The 21,196-nt window shown below is 35.4% G+C and overlaps 1 protein-coding gene across 2 annotated transcripts in view; it reads right to left on the bottom strand.

Moving 5' to 3' along the window:
- HMGCLL1 (3-hydroxymethyl-3-methylglutaryl-CoA lyase L1) overlaps nucleotides 1-21,196 on the bottom strand; it is a 74,343-nt gene that overhangs the window by 37,542 nt on the left and 15,605 nt on the right. The window contains exons 1-5 of one of the 2 annotated variants that reach the window (XM_058801613.1): nucleotides 16,016-16,082; nucleotides 14,949-15,056; nucleotides 13,989-14,037; nucleotides 11,477-11,572; nucleotides 9,615-9,763 (exon numbers count right to left, since the gene is read on the bottom strand). In XM_058801613.1, coding sequence (XP_058657596.1) covers nucleotides 9,615-9,763; nucleotides 11,477-11,572 — 245 coding nt within the window. In that variant the 5' untranslated portion in view covers nucleotides 13,989-14,037; nucleotides 14,949-15,056; nucleotides 16,016-16,082. Of the gene's footprint in view, nucleotides 1-9,614; nucleotides 9,764-11,476; nucleotides 11,573-13,988; nucleotides 14,038-14,948; nucleotides 15,057-16,015; nucleotides 16,094-21,196 lie in introns of those variants that run through there. The other variant, XM_058801612.1, reaches the window with a different exon arrangement.

Below are 21,196 nucleotides of genomic sequence, written 5' to 3' on the forward strand. Positions count from 1 at the left end.
CTACAAATGGTATAGACAGCACAAGGTCCCCATGATCAAGGTCACTAGGAATGGTGATAACCACATCAGCCCAGCGCCTGTGAAGGATATAAAACCACAAACAGGGTAAAGGAGCAAACATTTCTTAACCAAAGTGTGTTAAAGGGAAAATGAATCCAAGCAAAAACTGAACTCCATGTTGTAATCAGCCCTTTGTCAACTTGTTTCAGCAGGAATCCCAGAGCCAGATCCACAGCTGCTACCACAGCTGGAAGCATGAAGCCTCCTGAGAAGCCAGTTGCAGACTCAGATGCTGCTGTTTCCTGTTTATTATTATAGTGTAAGTTTGCATATAATTTACCATGTTCACTGCAGATGTATTTATTTTTACTGGATTTTTATGCTAAAATGTACATGCCTATCATTTGGTGAATTCATAATATTAAGGTTGATCTATTCTGTCTCTTTCCAAAGAAAACCATTTATTAAAAACAGGGAGTCTTTACTGTAGGGAGAGGAAAACACAAAGAAGTAAAGAGAGAGAAAAAGGAGATTCCTCCAGAAAGAGATTCTCCAGGCAAAGTCCAAAATGTGTAAATAAGGCCATGATATTTTTTCACATTTGATTTTTAAAACAACCAAAAAAACCCCCAAACAACCTCCCGCTCCCCCCTACCCCTAAAAAACAAAGAAAAAAAAGAAACTATCTCTCCATGTATTCAGTGTCCAGTGAAAAGTAATATGTATCCTTTTCACAGTGAATACTACAGAAAAAATATTTGTTCATATTTTAAATGCCATAAAAACCACTACTAAATTGTGAACTATGACAAAATACTGAATTACGTTCTACAAAATAGTTACTTGTCTAAAAAGTAACCAAGCTGTTACAATAATGAAGGGCCACTAAACCATTTAACTTTCAATAACTCTCTCTGGTTACCTATGGAGCTATTAGCAACATACTATTGAGCACACCACCTTGTTACCTTATAATTTCATGCTAATATTTCATATCTGATTTACACTACTCTTCTGGAAGTCATGGGGATCATTTTTACTTCCCACAGAGACCCCTCTTTTTTTTCTTTTTTTCTGCCTTTTTTTTTTTAAGCAGCTCTTCTGGCCTGCTATTAATATTTTTCCTCTGTAGGTACAAAACAATGGCTAAAAGTTGGTAGAAATTTATTCCTCAGGAAAACCTTCACACAGTGCAATCATCCAGTATGATAGAGTCAGTACAATGGCTCCAAGATCCTTTTCTTAACCTGTTCCCAGTTCAGAGAAATTCATTACATCCCTTATTCCAGCAATCTCTGGCTCCTTAAACCTCTGCAGGGCACTGATTCCAGCTGGCTTAATACTGTGTAACTCTGTGGATTTTTTTACCATTCACATACAAAATCGTGTTCCTTCCAAGTCTATTAAATGCTCATCTACATTTTCTTGTTTCCATAACCCCAACTATAGGCTCACTTATAGTGACATGAAGGTGTTACACTGGTTTTACTATCTAGAAAAGTGATAATAGTATAAGTCAAAATGTTCTCAAAATAATTGTGAGTATGCTAAATTACACAGTGTAGTCTTTAAAATGAGAAATTTAAAGCAAAGTGAAAAAAACATGTATTTGAGCCCTAAGCATTCCAGAATACAAGAAAATATGAGTTCTGAGTTTCTGTCTGTATTTGTAAGACACACACAGCTTCGAACTGTGTGATTTGTGCAAAACTGAATTGATGAGTTCCTCTTATTGTATTTCTAAACACAGCTAAAAGACTCTCTACTGTAAGGCCATCCAAATATCTCAAGTTATTTAGGATGGACTGTAATAAAAGAAGAAAAAAAGAACATTGTTGAACTGAATTATAAAGATGTGATTATCTTGATAAACAGGAGTTTTAGATAATCAGGATGTGTCTTTATAAACAAAATAGCCTTCACTATTAGTTTCTAAAACCAATTGTTGCAAGTACATTTAAACAAAAAGAATTTATTCTTCCACATCTTTCTTTTCCAAAAGAAACCCGATATCATTGGCACAAGACAAAGATAACTAAAATAAATTCTTTAAGTCTTGATTATATTTTGTTTAGTATATATTAGCATCAAAATGAACCAATAATTATTTCCTATAATCAAAAAAGAATTAAGTATGTTGCAACCTGTAAGCATCATTATAGCATAATATAAAAGGTGGTAATAATAAAAATATTTTTAAAAATACACAACATAGTTTGTTTGTTACCTATTTCTCAAGGAAAAAAATATTGCTATATTTCAACTATATCAACCAGTATTTGAATTCTGTACAAACACAGAGGTAAGCCAAATAGTGATACATTTCAAAGTGCTTTTATGTACTGCGAACTGCATCATACAACTTTTTTTAAAAGGCATAGGGCATAAACAAAGGAATTACATAGAGCAGTTCAGAACTAATGTGTGATTGCATGTGCTTTAATTTATGAAGCAGCAGCTTTGTAAGGAAATGTCACTAGAGGTATTCTGCAGCAATCATTTGCATCTGTTTTTTTAACACTGAATCTCTAAATATTTGCATACACATTCACATTTGAACAAATGGCCTTAAAAGGACTGTTCACATGAACATTTTTCAGGTCTGGGACATAAATACAGCTTTTAGTTGCTAACCATGGAGACGTGCTTTTCAGTAAAGGAAAAAAACTACAACCTTTTAGGCTTATATCCCTGGTTCATTTTTTGTTAGGAATAAGGAAGTCCTGTACACTATTGAATGTTTCAGAATGAGATAGTCTGATTTTATGTCATGGTCAGGACCCAAAGCACCATTTTTGGAAAAGAAAGAAAAATACCAGTCCTTACCTCCTTTACTGCTCTATCATACTAATTGCAATCCATTCTGGTGTCTTTTTAAATTTTGGAATACATAAACTTAGAAGAATCTTGCTTAATGGAATAGATTAACTTGGAAGAAACTAGCTTATTCAGAATTTACTTAACATTTTCTTCAAACATACGTTCATGATACACAAGGACAATCCAAGTGACTACTTCCAATTACCATTTCCCACAATTTTTTGTCAATTCTGGCCGTTACGACTTAAATTCTGATTTCTGAAGTTGTGATATTTTTAATAGTATCTGAATCATGCATTGAAAGGTGCAAATTTAAAACCAGCACACATTTTGTGTTACTTTGTATGTAAAAGGCACATAGTAGTAATTAACTGACCACACAGTTCATAACTGATTTGGCTGAGTTTCTTCACAGAGTGTGTCCCAGACGTTATTGTAAAGTTTTTATGCATGTATTAAAAAACTCCCAAACTAACTCATAACCCCAAACAAAAACCAACAGAACCCCGCCCCTTTATGATGCTAATAAATGGTCCAACTTCTAAGACCATATGCAACATTTCAATTCTTCATAAACATTTGAACTCATTTAGTAAACATTTAGAAAACTGTGGACTGTGCTACAGTGACAGCTTACAACATAAATTTTCTGGATGATGATGGAGTCAATGTTAGTGCAGCTGTAGTAACAGTAAGACATGCAAAAGCTAAAAGTTTAGTTTCAACTGTTTGAGTGCATTTTTCATAAGATTCAAGTATTGCCAATGATTTATGCCCAGTACATAAATTGTAAATTGCCAGTAAAAATAGGAAATACAATTTGAACCCCTTAAAATTATTTTTGGAAGTATTTTTCAACTGCTCAAATAAGGAGTTAAGGCAAGGCACTACATTATCCATTTCCTGCAAATAAATAACGCTTTAAACAATAATAGTGCTTTAGAAAGGAAACAACCTCTGTAATGAAATGAACTCAAATACAGTTTATGCAAATTGTTATTTTTATTACTTCAATAATTGTAGCAAAATATTTAGCCTACAAAATTTATATCAGAAATTCAAATGTGTAGTTCTGGGAGCTTGTCTGAGAAGGGCTGCAGGTTTTGGTGATGGTTCTTTAAATCAGCCAATATCTAAAAGGGTCATTAAAAACTAAGTCCACAGAGTAAAAATCTTTCTCTGTACAGTCAACAGCTTCATTGTGTGATATCTTGCAGCACAAAGCCTATTATTACATTTCTTCTAATTCTTGTAATTTTTCAAATTCTTGTATTTACACAAATTACAAGATCCTAATCCTTTGGCTATGCAGAAACAGAATGAGATTCTATTTGTTGATGAGATTTGTTCTTATTCCTGATATCAGAGATGATCATCCACAGCCTAGCCTTAAATGGGCCACCTGCCATCCTATGGCAGGTACTTTTAGAAAGTACATACAGTAAATCACAGCAAGAAGGTTGCCTAATTCCCTCTAGTAACTACTAGAAAATTTAGGATGACAAGCTCAGGCTTGTTGTGTGGTCATGCTCAGATGTGTCTCATGTTACAACAATAGTGAAAAACAATATATAATAATTTTAAGTAAATAATATCTACACAACAAAACCCCTGAAACTAATCTTCTTCAATTGAGGAACAACCAGTCAAACCATGAGTATCTATTCAAAACACTGAATATCAAAAAAAACTTCCCACAAACCCTTGACTGTCTCAGCATTTTAAAAAAAAATCATGGAATCAGGATACCAAAATGCTGTTTATTGTATCTGTCACTAAAAGCTGCTTCCTTAGCAACAGCTAAAGATGGGATCAAAAATCACAGACTTTAATAGCTACTTCTCTTTTGATTCTTTTATTTCCAAGAAAAAGTCACCTGGATTGCACTGAATATTTCTGTGAAATCTCAGTTTAACTTTTACTTTCTGAATTTATTTTCAATTTTTTTCATTAAGGAAGAAAAACCCAGAGTTTTATCTCACTTAATGCAATTAAAAACTCCAGAAGTCTTTCAAATGTACTGCAATATTTGGGAACTAATGAACTAATTTTTCTCAAGTACTAATGAATTCCCTATAGTAGTGCAGGCTTTTCTACCAGAGAAAAGCATAGTGTAAGTTTCTAGAATTAAGTCTGAAATGTTAGGCTGGTTCCATAACCTCCCTCTTCATGTGCATCTGCAATGTTGTAAACAGGTTTACTTCCTGGACGTGGTACTCAAAACTGATGCTTCTTCTTTAAGGGCATTTTTTCATTTTTTAACTTATTGAAAGTTTTAAGTCCACCATTTAGACCTTTTTCCAACTGCTGGGAGATCTGCTATTAAAAAAAGAAGTCCTTGTGAATCCTCTATTTCCATATTCAGGCTTCTGCTATTTTTTTCTGGTCTTCAGAATTCTACTCAAGAAAATACAGCAGAGCTTTAAAGAAAGTAGTGAAGTAAATGGGCACTAAACAATCCCTTTTGACTATTACTTCTGAGAATCATTCTGTCTCAATGCTTTCCATAGACTCTTGTTACTGCAACCCATAAGGACTGCATCTGAACAAGTATGAACAGGGAGGGACACAAGTCAAAGTATCACAATACTTTTATTCTCTTTAAAACATATTTGTCTAGAGTCTGATCCATAGTACTATTTTATTTGTCATTAATTACTACTTTGACTCCTCAAAATCTTCCCAGGATGGATTTTTTAAAAGTGCACTCAAAATCCAAATGTACGGGGTTATCCAGTTATCTTTTATCTTCTAACATATAATGTTCAAAACCTTCTTTCCAATATTTTCATATACTGAAATCCATGTTTAGTGGATACTGAGAATTATTGTCTCAGAAAACGCTTTTTTTATGAAATAAGGGTCCATATTCTGCAGTTTAGATTCTCAGCAGGTTTTTTAGCAGATTGGCTACTTTATAATTGAGTTATATTAGATGACCTGGAAAAATACCAGCAATTCTCTCTTAAACTTTTTGATTTGTCGAAGTGTAACATTAGTCATCTCTTATGCCTCAACTTCAATTTTTTACTGGATAAATTAATTCTCAAACTAATATAATATGATGAAGATACACGTAACATTCACTTAAATGTAGCTTTTCTTCAATATTCATATCTTCTCTATTTGGATCCTTTACATCATTACAATCCCACTGATGCCAAATGATTTTTTGCCTTTTATGTACCTTTTATACAACTTTAATGTATCCTCAGTATTCTTAGCATGCATACTTGTTATTCCTTAAGTCCAATAACTTAGCATAACCCTAGTATTTTGTTAGGCCAGGAGACCAAACATCCTAAAGGGCTCATAGCAGGAGGCTGGAAAACCCCACGCTATCTTGGGAAACCAAGATCCCAAACCTAGTATCTCTCTAGAACACATCCTGTAAATTAAACATTTGGCCCATCCAGGGGGGAATTTGACGGGGAATATCACACCATTCATCCAGGCCTCCCATTGGGGCATCCTTGCTAGATATGCTGATTTGTAAAGTCTATAAAACTGTACACTGATTTATCATGTGTGTGTGCGTTGTGGCACACTCCACCTTGGTGAAGTGGTGCACCGATCAGGAAGGATCCTTATTAAAATACCAAGGCAAAAACCCTTATCCCTTAACTGTGTCCGGCTCTCAATTTTCTAAGACCAGGAAGAGGCATCATCACAAATTGAATTATTCTGTTAATGGCTATTTAATTCTGAATTATTCACTTTTCCTGCAAGCCTAAGGAAGAAAGGTGGAGTGCACTTACATGATTTTCACTCACAACTTTGAATCTGCTCACTTTGTAGCATATCCGATATTAAGCATTTCTCTGTTGAAGTGTTCTGCATAACATACTGCACCTGGTATGACAGACTCAATAAAATTTTCCTGTATGTACTGTATGAAGTATATCTTATGTTTGCATATTGCACTGAAATTAGAGATATCTCTACTGGATACACAAAGTAAGCACTTTCATAATATGATCTGCTTGTATTTTCCCTGAGTTCAATTATATTCTCTTCATTTCTGTACTGTTCTGTTTGCTTCACCACTTGGTTCTTGATATTCCTCCCTTTTATCTCTTTGCCTTGTTTCCATTCTTTATTATTTTTTTTGCTGTATTGTTCTCCTGTTTTACCATTTTCTGCCTCCTACTTCTTTCTCTCTTTTCTTTTTTTTTTTCCTTTTATTTTCTTTCTTTTTCTGTGTGAAGGAAAATAAAAGCCACATGGTTTGTCAGTAGATAATAAATGTTTGGGAATGTTATAGAATTGTGTCATGGGAACAGTTACTTCCATCACATCAGTGTATTTGATGCCATAATAATTGCTCTGGTATGTTACGAATGCAATAGTCATAATGTGTGGAGTGGGCGAAAGTACCACGCTCCCACTTTTTTAAACATATGCAAACTAGTGCACAGAAGACAAGTTAATATTTTAAGCAGAAAATCAATCTACAGTACACCACAGGGGCTTCTGCATCACCTACAATTTACATCTTATGGACAAGTTGCAAAGTTCCCTTTTTGACATCCTCCATAATTATCCAAAAACTACAACACATAGGCCTTGAGGATGGTTGGTTGCCTATATCATACCATTTAGTGGAATTTTATTAATTAAACATAGGAATATAAAACAGAAAATATCTCCTGACATGCCTAGACATCTGAAAAAGACAAAATCAGGAGTTTAGTGTAAAAGTGTTCACAAATGGATAAAATTTGTTGCTATACACTTGCTGTTTTGTCTGAATTCCCTAAACCACGCTTGTCTGGGACCTAAAGTTCAGGCATCCCTTAGCTTAATCCTCCTGGAGAACTCAAATTGCTTTTTGTGTTCTCAGCTCAGATTTTAGTTTTAGAAAAAAAGTGATGAACAGTGATGGCAGACAGCTTTTAAGGAAGAGATCTCTTATATGAGAAGTTGCTCAGGGAGGCAAATCATGACTCTACTAGCAGATTAGCAACTGGAAAAAGTATTTAAACTCTGGTACAAGTTACTATTTCTTAATACAGTGAACATCCCTACTTCTCTATTCAGTGATTTTCCTCCTGAAATATACCCAGGCAAAGGAAAAGGAATCCAAGCATTTATGAGCTATCCTTGGTTGGCCCATGTGTGTGTGTGTGAAAATCACAGAAACACAATATGGTTTGGGTTGAAAGGGACCTTTAACATCTCTTAGTTCCAACACCTCTGAAATGGGCAGGGACACCTCCTTCCAACAGATCAGGTTGCTCAGAGCTCATCCATCCTGGCCTTGAACAACACCTCCAGGGATGCAGCATCCACATCTTTCTGGGCAACCTGCGCCAGTGCCTCACCATACTCACAGTAAAGAATGTCTTCCTAGTATCTAATTGAAACCTACTCTTTCGTCCTGAAGCTTTTCCTCCTTGTCCTGTCATTACAGTTCCTGATGAAGAGTCCCTCTCTGGCTTCGCTGCAGCCCCCTTCAGATACTGGGAGGTTGCTATGAGGTCTCCACAAAACCTTCTCTTCTCCAGGGTGAACAGAGTCAACTTTCTCAGCCTGACCTTGTTAGTGAAATGCTCCAGTGCCTCTGCTGGACTTGCTCCAACAGTTCCATGACCTTCATATGCTGGAGAACCACAACTTTATGCAGCATTCTAGGTGGCATCTCATCAGAGCAGAGGGGCAGAATCCCCTCCCTTGCCCGGCTGGCCATGCTGCTTTGGATGCAGCCAGGACACAATTGGCTTTCAGGGCTGTGAGCACACACTGCTGCCTCAGGTTGAGTTTTTGCCAACCAACACCCACAAATCCTTGGATTGGACAAAATGATCTCCAGAGTTCTCAACCTAAACCATACTGCTGTTCTGTGATCCTCTGGGGCACAGTTATAACTCGAAGTCAGATTTCCCTTTCTCCAGGCAAATGCCCAAACAACCACACACTGTTGTGGAAAAACGTGTGCAGTAGCATTACCCCATCACTATTTCTGGAGCAAAGAGGGAAACCAGTATTTATTCCCAGACTGGTTTTCAGGTACTTAGCCTCAGAGGTATCTACCTCCACCTATTTTCAAGTCCAGGTATTTTCTGAGCATGATGTAGTTTATACTACTAGTAATCCTCAAGGAATCTCACTGCTGAGTTTCTCCTTGAATCTACATGAGCCCTTCTGCATTCACAAGGACCTTCACAAATAATCTTAGGTAAGTAGTTCTTACCTGTGATGCAAAAGAAAGTGGAAATTAAATTCTCTACTGTTCAAGAGTGAGTACCATTCAGGATAATTTTAAGTTTAAAAAAATGCTGGATAATTCTAGAGTTTCATGCACTGGAGACTCAAAAATTTCAATGCCTGGGTTTTCGGGATAACTTATATACAGAATAAGTTTTTTCTTAGGAGTAAATTTGTTTTCTCACTTTTATACCTTATTCCTGCAATGTATGTAGTGATATATTATGAATTCTACAATAAAATAAAAGTTTGTAGGGCATTTTTAAGGTGCTAGTGTTACAAATTCTCAACAGCAAAAAAGAAATTTTATTCTGTCATCAGTGACAGTAAAAACTAATTTATATAATAAAATCTCATAAAAACTCCTTTCTTTTTTCAATTTCCACAGCAAAAGAGTTATCATCAGTAGTAAAAATGCAAAATTAACTAAATATATTCAATCCTAAAAATAAAAATCACAGTAAATATTATTATTACAATTCATCTACAATGTAAACATTTGGTAATAAGCTTTTCTACTGGTACCAAATAACGCCTGTAACAATGACTCCAGTAACTCTGTATTACTTTATAATCTGTATATTTACCCACGCACTGGAATATTCATACTCCTTGCAGATTTAGTGACTTCTTCAAACCTTTCTATGCTTTCTTCAATTGAACAATTAATATTCATTTTGCTAAAAGATTCAGATGCTGCGCCAAATACCGAGACTTCTGTAGCTCCTGCTGCAATCTAAAAAACACATTTCAAGAAAACATAATTATAATACTACATTAAAGTATTAGATTGAGCATTAATTCTGTACAACATTCTAAAATGTTAAAGTACATTAAGTATATCATCCATATCAAAAATCTAATTTTAGTTCCAATTTTTTTTAAGCTATAGCATACAGACATATTGAATCAAATTTTGAGATCATTCACTATGGCATATTTTCTGCTTTTCTTAGCAATTAGTTAAACATGTTTTTAAGATGATGAATAATAAAGGGAATAAGATGTAGGAATTCACATGAACCAGCTATACAAAAAACCATTATTAATACTTGTATGTATCTTTTCAGAAAAGGAAAAGATCATACAACAACTGTCATACTGTCTGTTCCCCCTGAATACCAGGAAGTCACTCTCATGCTTGGCAAAGCCCTCTGTGTGCATATGCCTAGAGCAGCAACAGTAATCAACAGGGATTTCTTTGTTAAAGCCAACTCTAGGATCAAGGACTCCATTGGTCTTGGTGTCACAGTCGATAAGGATAATATGGAAAATGTGTACATCAGAGTCTGCTGAGAGAAGTCTTAGCAAACACCAGTCTAGAAAATGTGTAAATGTGGTGTTTTCACTGAAGGGGCAACTAGCCTGAGCTTGTATTCAGTACCTCAGTAAATCAAGTAACATGAGGCAAAGTAGAAGGCTGAAAGCCAACGACTGGAGAAGAAATTATTTTAGCTTAATAGTTCGAATAGTTAACTAACTCTCACTCTCCAGGCAGAATAATACTCTTGTTCAATGAAAAAGGATGGAGCTTTTGCCTTCACTCTCTGCCTCTGCAGGATCATGTCTAAAATTCAGCAACCCACAGAGGGACAAATATTCTTTCAAACAGAGGGGAAAAAAACATCAGCAAGAAGGAATGTAGAAATCATCTACAACTATTTTTTCATTGTTTTCTCTTCATTGTATCACTAAATACAGTATAGAGATAAAACACCATTAATTAAACTCATACAAGCTACCATTGAGACAAATTTGCAGCACTATAACCTGATGGTTGATAGTTAAGTCAACCATGCACAGGATTCTGTTTTAACACTATTTCAGTATAGGAACTGAATGACACTAGAACACAAATGTCCACCAAGCAGTAGGCTTTCCAAATACAGCCTGTCCTACATGAGGACAAAAGCAGAAGCACTAAAAATTTTCAAAAAAAAAAAGGTAAAGATTAGACTCACCATGTGTATATTTTAAGACTGAACTGTTCCATTTTCACTCTTTTATACACTTCAAGGCTATAATTTTGAATATTTTGGAAGAACTGAAATAATTTAAACTTTCAAACCCAACCAAAATGAAATCCAGAATTGCTATAGAGCCTTTTCATTTAAATGAATGTTTCCTCATCGTTCTTCAGTGTTTTCCACCAAGACACCCTTGAAAACCTTTTCCAGGGACAACAAGTCAAAGAGAAAGAACTGTCTGGCCCCTTATATACAAGCATCATGTAAAGGAACTTACAAAGTTCCTGGTCAATGCCTCCACTAAAATATGAGCTTAACATCACTCTGTGAATTTCCCATTTTTTCATAAAGGAAATTGGGAGTTTTCAGTGAAAAAAAATATAGTTTATTTCTGACATTAAATAGCTAGATTCTGGTACTGAACTGAAAGTGTCTGAAACATAAAAGAGGTAAATGTAGACAACACCTATGAAAGTACTTACAGCAGAATGAAAACCTTGAAGATTAGGTGTGAGAACAGGATACTGGACTCCAGGATGCCGCTCAATGCCCCTCATTACTTCTTTGTGATCTGCCATCTAAAATAAAATAAATAAATAATTTGTATTGATCAGCAGTTCTTTTCTGATTTTATATAACCAAATAGAAACTGGCTTAGGCTCTGCTTTTGCCTTCATTACTTTTACAGTTCATGCAAAAAGTCCAACAACAAGGGCGTTAAACTGATTTTGTACAAATACTCTTTTTTAATTTCCTAACTTTTGAGTATTTGTGCTGCAATTTTTTCAGATCTATGTGAATATAGAGCTGGGGCTAAGACTTCGACAGTGTTCCTTTGTGTGTATCTGTAAAAATAAAATTTGCATCATGAATTGACAGACTTATGATCATGCTGTTCATGAAGTGTTACAGCAACTTTAACTTTGCTTCACTGGACTTAATAGGTGGAAGTAACAGAATAATGAGATTTAAGAAACATAGAAATCTTGAAAAGTTCAGCACTCTGATAAATGCAACCTCACAATGTTAAGCATAACTGAACTTGAATTACTCAACACTGTCATCAGAACATTTCAAGACTAAACATGTCTATTCTGAAAGAGACAGCAAAATCTAGATGTCCGCATAGTGCAATGTTTTCTTATATTCAGAAATTTCTTTCTGAAGAAGAAAATACTTCTTTATTATAGCAAAGATCAGAGTACTTGTTTTCCTTAGTCTCCCCTCATAAAAGAAAATCTGCCTATTTAAGATACGCTTACATTTTCACTCATACATTCAAGATTAAATATACTCCCTGTACTGATGAAGATGAATGAAACACTTATTCACTTAATTAAAGGCAGATTCTTTAGAGAAGCACATTTTCTTTAAATAAATAGGTTGAAAACAAATATTTTTCAATGGTGTGCACACCTGAAAACAATACAAAATAAAACATATCCCTCTTATTTAATGTCTTAAGGATTCTGAGTTTTAAAAAAAGAATAGTGCACATTAAATGCTTTTTAAATGAGTTCTCATAAAAGCAAATCTCTCAAGCAAACACTATTAAGTTGGATTTCTGTTTCTTTCCACACTGGTGAAAAGTATTTTGAGAAATACCATCTAAAAAGATATATGAACTACAGAGCTTTCATTGCTCCTTACTTTCAGCCAATGCCTTCCTGATAGCTATGCAGTACCACAATTCTAAATACATGTTATAAAATTATAACACACTATAAACTAAAAATACTGCTTATAGCCTGGAATCTTCCAGTCATCAGCTTCCTTCTGTGAAGATGAATGGATTAAAAACATCAGAAAAAACTATGAATTCCTCTTCAAATATAAGCCCAATATGTATCTATAAGGAAAAGGTACAAAAGGTGTTCTATAGCCAGACACAATTTCTTATCAGGAAATAAGTGATAAAACAAAACTTTTTCTATTTGCTACTATGTGAAGTAAATTGGTCTGATAACCTCACAAAAAACCCTCTGTTAAGACCTAAGTTATTTGTGAACAATTTTTCATTCCTTATTTTAATATAAGTAGTAGCTACATTTCTCAGGGCAAAAAAGAATATCATTGAAACCAAATGATAAATCAAATGGCTAATGCTGGAACTAAATTCACTCTCCACAATTATAGCCTGTCTTAAAATATACTGGAAAACCAAAATGACACTTTTTCAACCAATATAAACCTGCCAGACCCAAATAATATTATAAATATTAAATCTGTCCCATTGCTATTTTTCCTGTAAGTAAAATCCCATCTTTGCACATATTGCATGTTATAAGATTTTAAATTGTAATAAAATACTTTTTTTCCCAATTTCTTTAAAAATAAGCTTCCTAATAGTAGATATTTATAATTTTGGCTGTTTATGTTATAGGTGTGGTATCCTGTTTTATATGGCACCTTGCTACTGTGGAACTTTTTCTTTTAGATTTTTCAGTTAAAAAATATCTTTGCCAAAGACAACAGTGGATGGGAAACCATAAAAAATTTAAAATCCTAAAACAGAAATAAGTGAATGAGTGATCTAAACATAACTGTGAATTCTATTCCCATGACCTATGAGAAAAAGAAGGAGCAAAGAAAAGACAAAGTCACGACTGCACTCTCTGTCAAAGACACCCAATCTTATCTTTTAAATTTAAAAAAAAAAATAGACACCAATTAAGCCATTAAAACAAAGTATTCCATGAATGAATTTGAGATAAGAAGGGATTGCTCGATTTTTTCTAAACTGACAAACCTATGCTAAATTTGGTACTCGCAATGGCTCACAGGAAATGGAAATAATTAAACAAGAAAGGAAGAAATACACCCTTGATTTAGAAATTTTCTTCTAACATTTGAAAAATGTTATTGTTCTCTGTTGCAGTAACTGACAGTGTGAAGGCACTTAGAAAAATTTAACCTATTCCCTTTTAGCAGACAAGAGATCATTGCCCCTCCATTGATGCCAAAGAAATTCTGCTTTGTCACTCTTCTCTTTACCTTTCCTATTACCCTTCTTCTAGACTCTTCTCTGGTGACCCTGAGAAAACTGAAATAAAGCAAAGGAGTCCTTCAGAGTGCTGTACAATTTGCTTTGTTAACTCTTGAATAAGCATGACTGCATTATGTTTTTCTCAGAGAAAAGCCTAGAATACAGTCCAGGCCCAGGATGTATTCTCAGTTTAAAATGGACAAACTTTACATTTTGTCAGATGTGTACCATGCAATAGACATTGTAAAAATGGAAGTATTTTCTCAAATTAATTAACTTCTTGTTTTAATTTGTAAATAACTTGTAGGCTCCTTGTCAAATACAAAGTATTCAAATGCTTCTGTGCAAACAAGTGTGCAATTTCCTGAAAAACAGTTGGAATTATAAAGATAAATACTGACTTATTTGCATGTTTGCAGGAAATAATTAATTTGCACAAACAGGCGCTAAATAGTAAACTTCAGGACTAAGCCTGAATTTGCAGTATTAAATTTCAAATGGAAATGTGGCACTCTAATGCCAATGCAGTTTTGCTGCCAATTCCAGAAAGGCTAGGTTTCTGCTGAATTCTACCAAATGTAAAAATTAATTCTGGAAAAATAATAAGCAAATTTTTATGATTCATCAAAATTTAAGTGAAGTTGCTGATAGAGTGTTAGAAGTCCAAAATAAGTAACGTGCCTAACTACTACTACATATGTAGAAGTCCCAAATTTCGATCTTCCAAACACTTTTGCAAATGTGGAAAATTACACTTCATTTACAGAAAAAGAAAATAACGTATACTACTTTTCTTTTTTACATCAATGCCTACTAGTTTTAGTAGAATAGAAAATAAGTAGGTACAACATTAAATTGTATTAATGATGTGTCACCATCTCAAATCTTTAGTTACAACTGAATTCTACATAAATAAATGGAATGGCATTTAAATTGAAATAGTTGTGAATAGAGCTGATTTTACGTACCTGAGGCACCCATTTGGATGAAACAAAACTGGTTACTTCTATAGCAGGCAGGCCTGTTTTGGAAAGCTGGTTGATTAACTCAATTTTTATATCAGTTGGGACTATCACCTATAGACATGGAGACATACTTAAGCAAAGTATTTCATACATAAGAAACTTTTTTAAGTGAAACTTTCCTTGTATGTAAGCAATACTTTTTTTATACAATAATGAGCTATTCTTACACATTTTACCATAACTTTTCTGTTTCCTGACAGGAGTAAGTATAAGGAAGGTATAAGGAAGGTACTCAGCAGTATACATGATCTTACTCCATTTTCTGTTCATCACAAAAGGAGGCACTTCTGTAACTGGTTATAGATCTGGCCTCATTATTTGTTATTAACCAAACACCAAACTAGCAAGAACTGACAGAGGAAATACTAACAGTGTGACCAGTGAAAAATGGGAGGAAAAAAGCTCCCCGGCTGCGGCAGGGTAACTCTATTCTGCTAATACCATTAACATCTCTGGTATCAGGAACAATGATATATGTGAGCTTATCCTCCTGTCTGTGGAAATAGATGATTGTTTCTACACATGTACCCTATAATCTCTTTCAATCTTCTTCCATGCTTCCCTACCACCCTTCAGGCAAATAATGCTATCAAAAGACTAATATTTTTCTCCTATGTCTCTTCAGCAGGAAACATGATAAAATCTATTTTACTATTCCTTCTACATTAACACTTGAAGCAGAAACACAAGTTACAGAGATAGCCAGTGTTTCATAGTGTTTACAAATTATGTCACAGCCGAATGTTATTGACTGACAAGACAAATGCCACTAAAATGAAATGCTGAGTAACAGAAAGGCTAGTTAGCCAAGTGTAGAAAGAAATTTTATGATCTAAAAGTTGAGCAAATAGGAATACACTTTCATTCTAATATAAAGGTAAGTTATCAATATGAAAATATATATATTTAATAATACCAAATGAAAGAAACATAATTAGCAGGATGTACATGTTCTACACAATGAAAATAACACTAAAATCCATGTCAAAAAAAAAGAAGAGAAAAGTTACCTTCTCATTTTGTAAACCATCCCTTGGCCCAACTTCTACAATCTTTATGTACTCAGGCAGTCCAGATGCTGGTGGTTCCTGAAATAAAAATCAATACTGAAAAATAAAACAATTAAGATCAACACCAAGATCAAAAGGTACAGCTTGTACTTGTCCTTTCATATGATTCTGGGTATAAAGTCATATTTTCAACATTAAGTTTGCTCAGCACATTTAAAAATCTCTGAGAACATGTTCCACACCTTGACCTAAGGAACAAAAGTTAAAACAAGAAGTTAGTGAATGTTCCACTGCTCCTTTGAGGTCACAAAGGTTCATTAAAAATGTATATAGAACCATAAATGAACATTGAGTTTTACAGTGAGAAATATTTCCATTTCAAAAATCTTTCCAATGAACAATCCAGCCCTCCAAACTTATAACTGAATGTTCTCAATTTAACAGGTACTTCTCTGTAAACGTTTGCAAGACCTGACTATAAATCTGAAAAGAACATAGCAGTCAAGAAATGTTAAAGAGATTATTAGTGAAAAATGAAAATTATTTCTCTTACTGAAGATGAAGGTTTTAAAAAAGGATTTAAAGGCAAACAAGGAAAGCCTCTAGTAAATAAGAAGGAGATTTTTTCAGGTGTAAGAGCAGCTCTGGAAAGGCAGGAAGTTGACAGGGGCAGGAGGGAAGGAAGGCAGCAGTAAGGTCAAAGGGCTAAGGAGAGCATGGGGAACTGGAGAGGGAGGAGAGAGAAACGAGAACAGGAAAGCAGGTGAAGGGAAATGAAATTTCCTTTTTTATTATTTAACTGCTCTGTGATTGAGTCAAGTTGACATGCGTGGCAGTTAACGTAAACTGGGCCTATAGGTCCTGGAGCAGTTCAGAGAGTTGGCTGGATTGAACCAAAAGCTGTGTGCCCTTAAAAACACACCCCGTGGCTAATTTGGGCACGCTGTCCATGCTCAGGAGTGGACAGGAGAGCCACAAGAGCTCTGGAAATCCCCTCGTTTCTGTATTGCACTGAGGACAGAAGCCAAACCAGTTCTCCATTCCCGTGTTGAAGGCCTGAGCTGGGATTAGCACGAGCTACCTGCAGGACAGCTGCTCCAATCCCCACCACCTCTCCTGGGAGTTTACACCACTGGAAGGGTGACACTTCAGTCACTGTCAGCACAGGGGGACAGCTCTTGCCCAGGGAGTAACAGCTCCCCCAGACTGGGGACACTCCGTAAATACAGCCACTAACCTCACAACATACACAACCAAAGGAAAACCCCATCTTTTATTCCTCCCTGACTTGTATCATCAGAGCTGTTCAAACCAAATGGCTGCTAATTTCTCCTCAGTAATGGAAAATGGGCATGCCTATGAGCACCTTTGGTTTCTCCCTGCATTCTTGGTGCCTGTGGGCAGTTCTCTGCAGGACTTGCCAAAATACAATAAATATATTTCAGACCATTTACTGTGTATTTATCTGAGCCCAGTAAAAAGAATAGGAAACAGCTGTATAGCATCTATTTGATCACATGGAACATCTGGTAAGTTGAAACTCTGTCAGACCCTGCTAAGCCCACACTCACTGACAGTATAAACCTACTTAAATGTGAAGGTAAAACCTTCACATCTGCTGCATATTGTTCCTCTTAAGTTATTTTCACAAATATGGCACCGCTTCAGCACTACAGGCATAAATCTGGGTTATTTCATGATTATCAGATCCTTCTTGTTGCAAGACAAATGCCACAGCTGTGCTATGAGTGAAGCTGTGACTGGAAAATAAAAAGAGAGCTAAAATAGATTATGTGAACCAAAGCATAATTTAGAGCATGAAAAATGTCCATAAAACTTCGAGAGCAAAAGCGTTCATTTTCTAGGCCAAATCTTGTAAATCCTATTTAGTGCCTACTGTGGCAAAATTTTGTGAAAATCAAGAGCTGTACTTGTCTTTTCAGAACAGTTCCCACAACCACATCAGGTGATGTCCACAGCCCTTGGAGTTCAAAGGGGTCAAAAGTTTGGAGGGGATATTGCAGAAAGGCATTCAAGTATTGGGTTTTATTTTCTGTCTGTGATATTACAGATACACAACCTCTCTGAACCACAGTCCAAGCCTCTCAGCCCCTGATTTTCTCTATAGCCTTCCTGTTCACTAGTCAGACTCAACTTGAATTCACTGTTCATGGAGTGAGAACAACACTGAGAACTACAGAGGGAATGACTCCCACATACTGGAAACTCAAGGCAGTACTATAAACAAATCTGTACATTCTTCAAGCTGATGAACTAAAAGCCTAGACTAAACTTCTTGCCTCTGAGTCTAGAGGAGTCTTGTTTTGCATCGTATTTCATTTAATTTTATTTCTGGTACATTGATTACTCCTATCTGCAATGCTACTCAGTTCCTCCTGTATGGCATCCAATGTTGTACTGAGAATGTCTCCTGTCCTTCAATTATCAGCAGATATTAGCACCTTCATACTTTCTTGTGAAAGCTTTTGGACTATCACTACCTTATTTTAGTACAAACATGTATTATCTCAAAAAGAATTAGAGTAGTGCTATAGAAGAAAGATGCTAAGAAGAAAGAGGAACTTCACCAGCAATGTCTTTCCAGTCTAATAAATCTGCTTTCGACATTATCTCCTATTTCCTCCTCAGCCAGTTTCTTATTCATCTCACATATTCTGTTCTGATCATCCTTCTCCCCAGCATAACTAATAATTTCTCTTACACTGCATTGCTGAAGCTCCGATAACAGGCAAGTTAAAGACAGGCAGAACACTTAGGTTCAGGTCCCTATACATTTGTATACTATTTATACATTTTACAGTCCATTTCTGCTGGATACGACACAGAAACTAATTGGAAACTATAAGAGTATGTGTACCATCTGCTAAAGTGACTCTAGCTTTTGTCTGTGCTGTGGCCCAAGCTGAATCGAAGGAGGACTGAACTCCTTGGAATCTCACCTGTCCTGTGAATGAATACTCAGTAACTAGCTGTTGGGACATTCTTCCAAGAGAGAAGGAAACATGTACTTGGCAAAGCTGTTGGGAAGAAAAAGGAGACTCCACTTTCTAGGAAGTTTTCTGATCAGAGCGCTGCACTTGCAGAATATCTGGACATTACTTAAATAACATCTTAAGAAATCACCTGAGCCACAAGTCATATTCTGTGCCAGGCTCAATGCCATCTGCACTCACTAGTCAAGCTTCAAGTGCACAGAACACACTGAAGTCTGTAAGAACTTAGGCAGGGTCTAAACACTTCTCTGTTTACTACCTGGATGGCAGCAGACCTCAACCAGGACTTGGGCTTCATGAATTTGAGGACTCATTTCCTCAAACTCTGATCAGAGCATTTCAAATGTACATCACACCCTTGGGTAAAAGGAATGATTTTCTGAACCAACGGGACCAACTTAGAAAATTTCAACACCTTTAAGTATGGCATTAAATGCCCTACAGATAATAATTAGAAAATAGAAATAAAATGAAATATGCAAACCAGTTTTCATATTTTAAATTAATGAGAAATGGTGAACTTTGTAGAAATACACAAGTACCAATTTTAGTACCACTAAACATGTCAGGTATACAATTTTGTTTCAGAAAAAATATTTACTAGATTGAACTATAAGAACCATTTGTATGTAACAACATATGAAAAGTAGTAACGGCAAATACTTAGGGGCGACTGCTTATTGAATAATACAGGGTCTCTGTTAAAAAGTAATGACCACCAAAGTATCATGTTTTAAATATCAAAAAGGAAATAGCTGACATAAAAGACTAAGAGCCTGGAAAATTTGTTTTTCCATGTATCAAGCCTTGCCAAGGGAGCACAAAAAGCATATAAAACCACAAAAAAATTGCCTCTCTCAAAACAGAATGCAGCCAAAGAGTATTTTTGAAAGAAATAGAAAAAGGAAAACCAAACCGCTTAACTTGAGACGTTGAATGCCAAATTTCTGTATGGAAACATTTTCTCTCAACTATAAATAGCTGCAAATTTAGGTTCATTAGAGAAAACCCTAGTAACTTTTAATTAAAGCAGTATAATCTCCCTAATGTAACAATAAATGTAAAAAGATTAAATAAACACACTTTTTAAGCTCTGTCACTACTTCACTACTTCATTACTTCTACTTAAGGTGCTGAGGTTCTTTCAGCCTTCTGATTTTTATTCCATGAAGGTCATTCATAAGGGCAGAAACAGCAATGGCAAATATTACCCAGAGCTTCTCAAAGGTAACTGAAAAACACAAAAGTAAAAGAGAAGCATCTGGAGGTTCAGGTCTTTTCAATCCTTCTAAGATAAAGCTCTCCTTTCCTTTTCCACAAGGTGGTGTTCTGGCACAGAGGACCTAAACAGAGGTAGGTCCATTCTTGTACAAAGAATTACTCAGGAAAGCAGTTTTCAACAAGAATCAGCAGGGAGGTGGCATCATAACTCCATAATGTATACCTGCAGTGACATGGAAAAATGCCCAAAAACCGGGAGAAGGCTCTAAGATAAATAATATGATTGCTGGAAGGAGAACAAAGAAAACTGGTGAATCTTCTGAACACTTAGATGTCTCTAAACTTTACAAGATATAGAGGAAATAAATAGGAAGAAATTAAAATCCTTCTTCACATAGTTCACACTACTAGAAGGCAGATATAAAACATATTAATTCCCAGCTTAACTAGAGAAAAAATGGAGAAGATTCAAAAAACAGTGGGATGCACCTGAGGAATATCCCTCAGTAAAGATAAACTGAGTATTATTGTTGAACTTCTGCTGCATGCTGCTGACATGACCACTGGGAGAGGAGTAGCCATGAATGGACCATGACTAGCAAAAACCTTCAACCCCTGAGAATCTTTCATCACGTGAAGTTTTCTTATTATATCACTCCACATTCATGACCTGAATGTTAACACAGACATACCACAAAAAAGCAGTTACAGCAGAGTACAAAATTCCATCGAATTCCCCAATGCATTTAAATAAAAGCAATATGCAAGATAACACTTAGGACTCTCCATATTGTTTCTCAAGTAAGAAAATGAAATGACAAACTTGATCCTGGGCTACAAACTAGGATGTCATAGATAAAACAGTAGCCTGGAACTTCATGAGTAGAAATATTGGGACTTCCAACTTCAAAAAACAACTCAATCAACTGGAGATTGTCCACTGAAT

This window comes from Ammospiza caudacuta, chromosome 3 (assembly GCF_027887145.1).
Source record: "Ammospiza caudacuta isolate bAmmCau1 chromosome 3, bAmmCau1.pri, whole genome shotgun sequence".
Taxonomy (NCBI): domain Eukaryota; kingdom Metazoa; phylum Chordata; class Aves; order Passeriformes; family Passerellidae; genus Ammospiza; species Ammospiza caudacuta.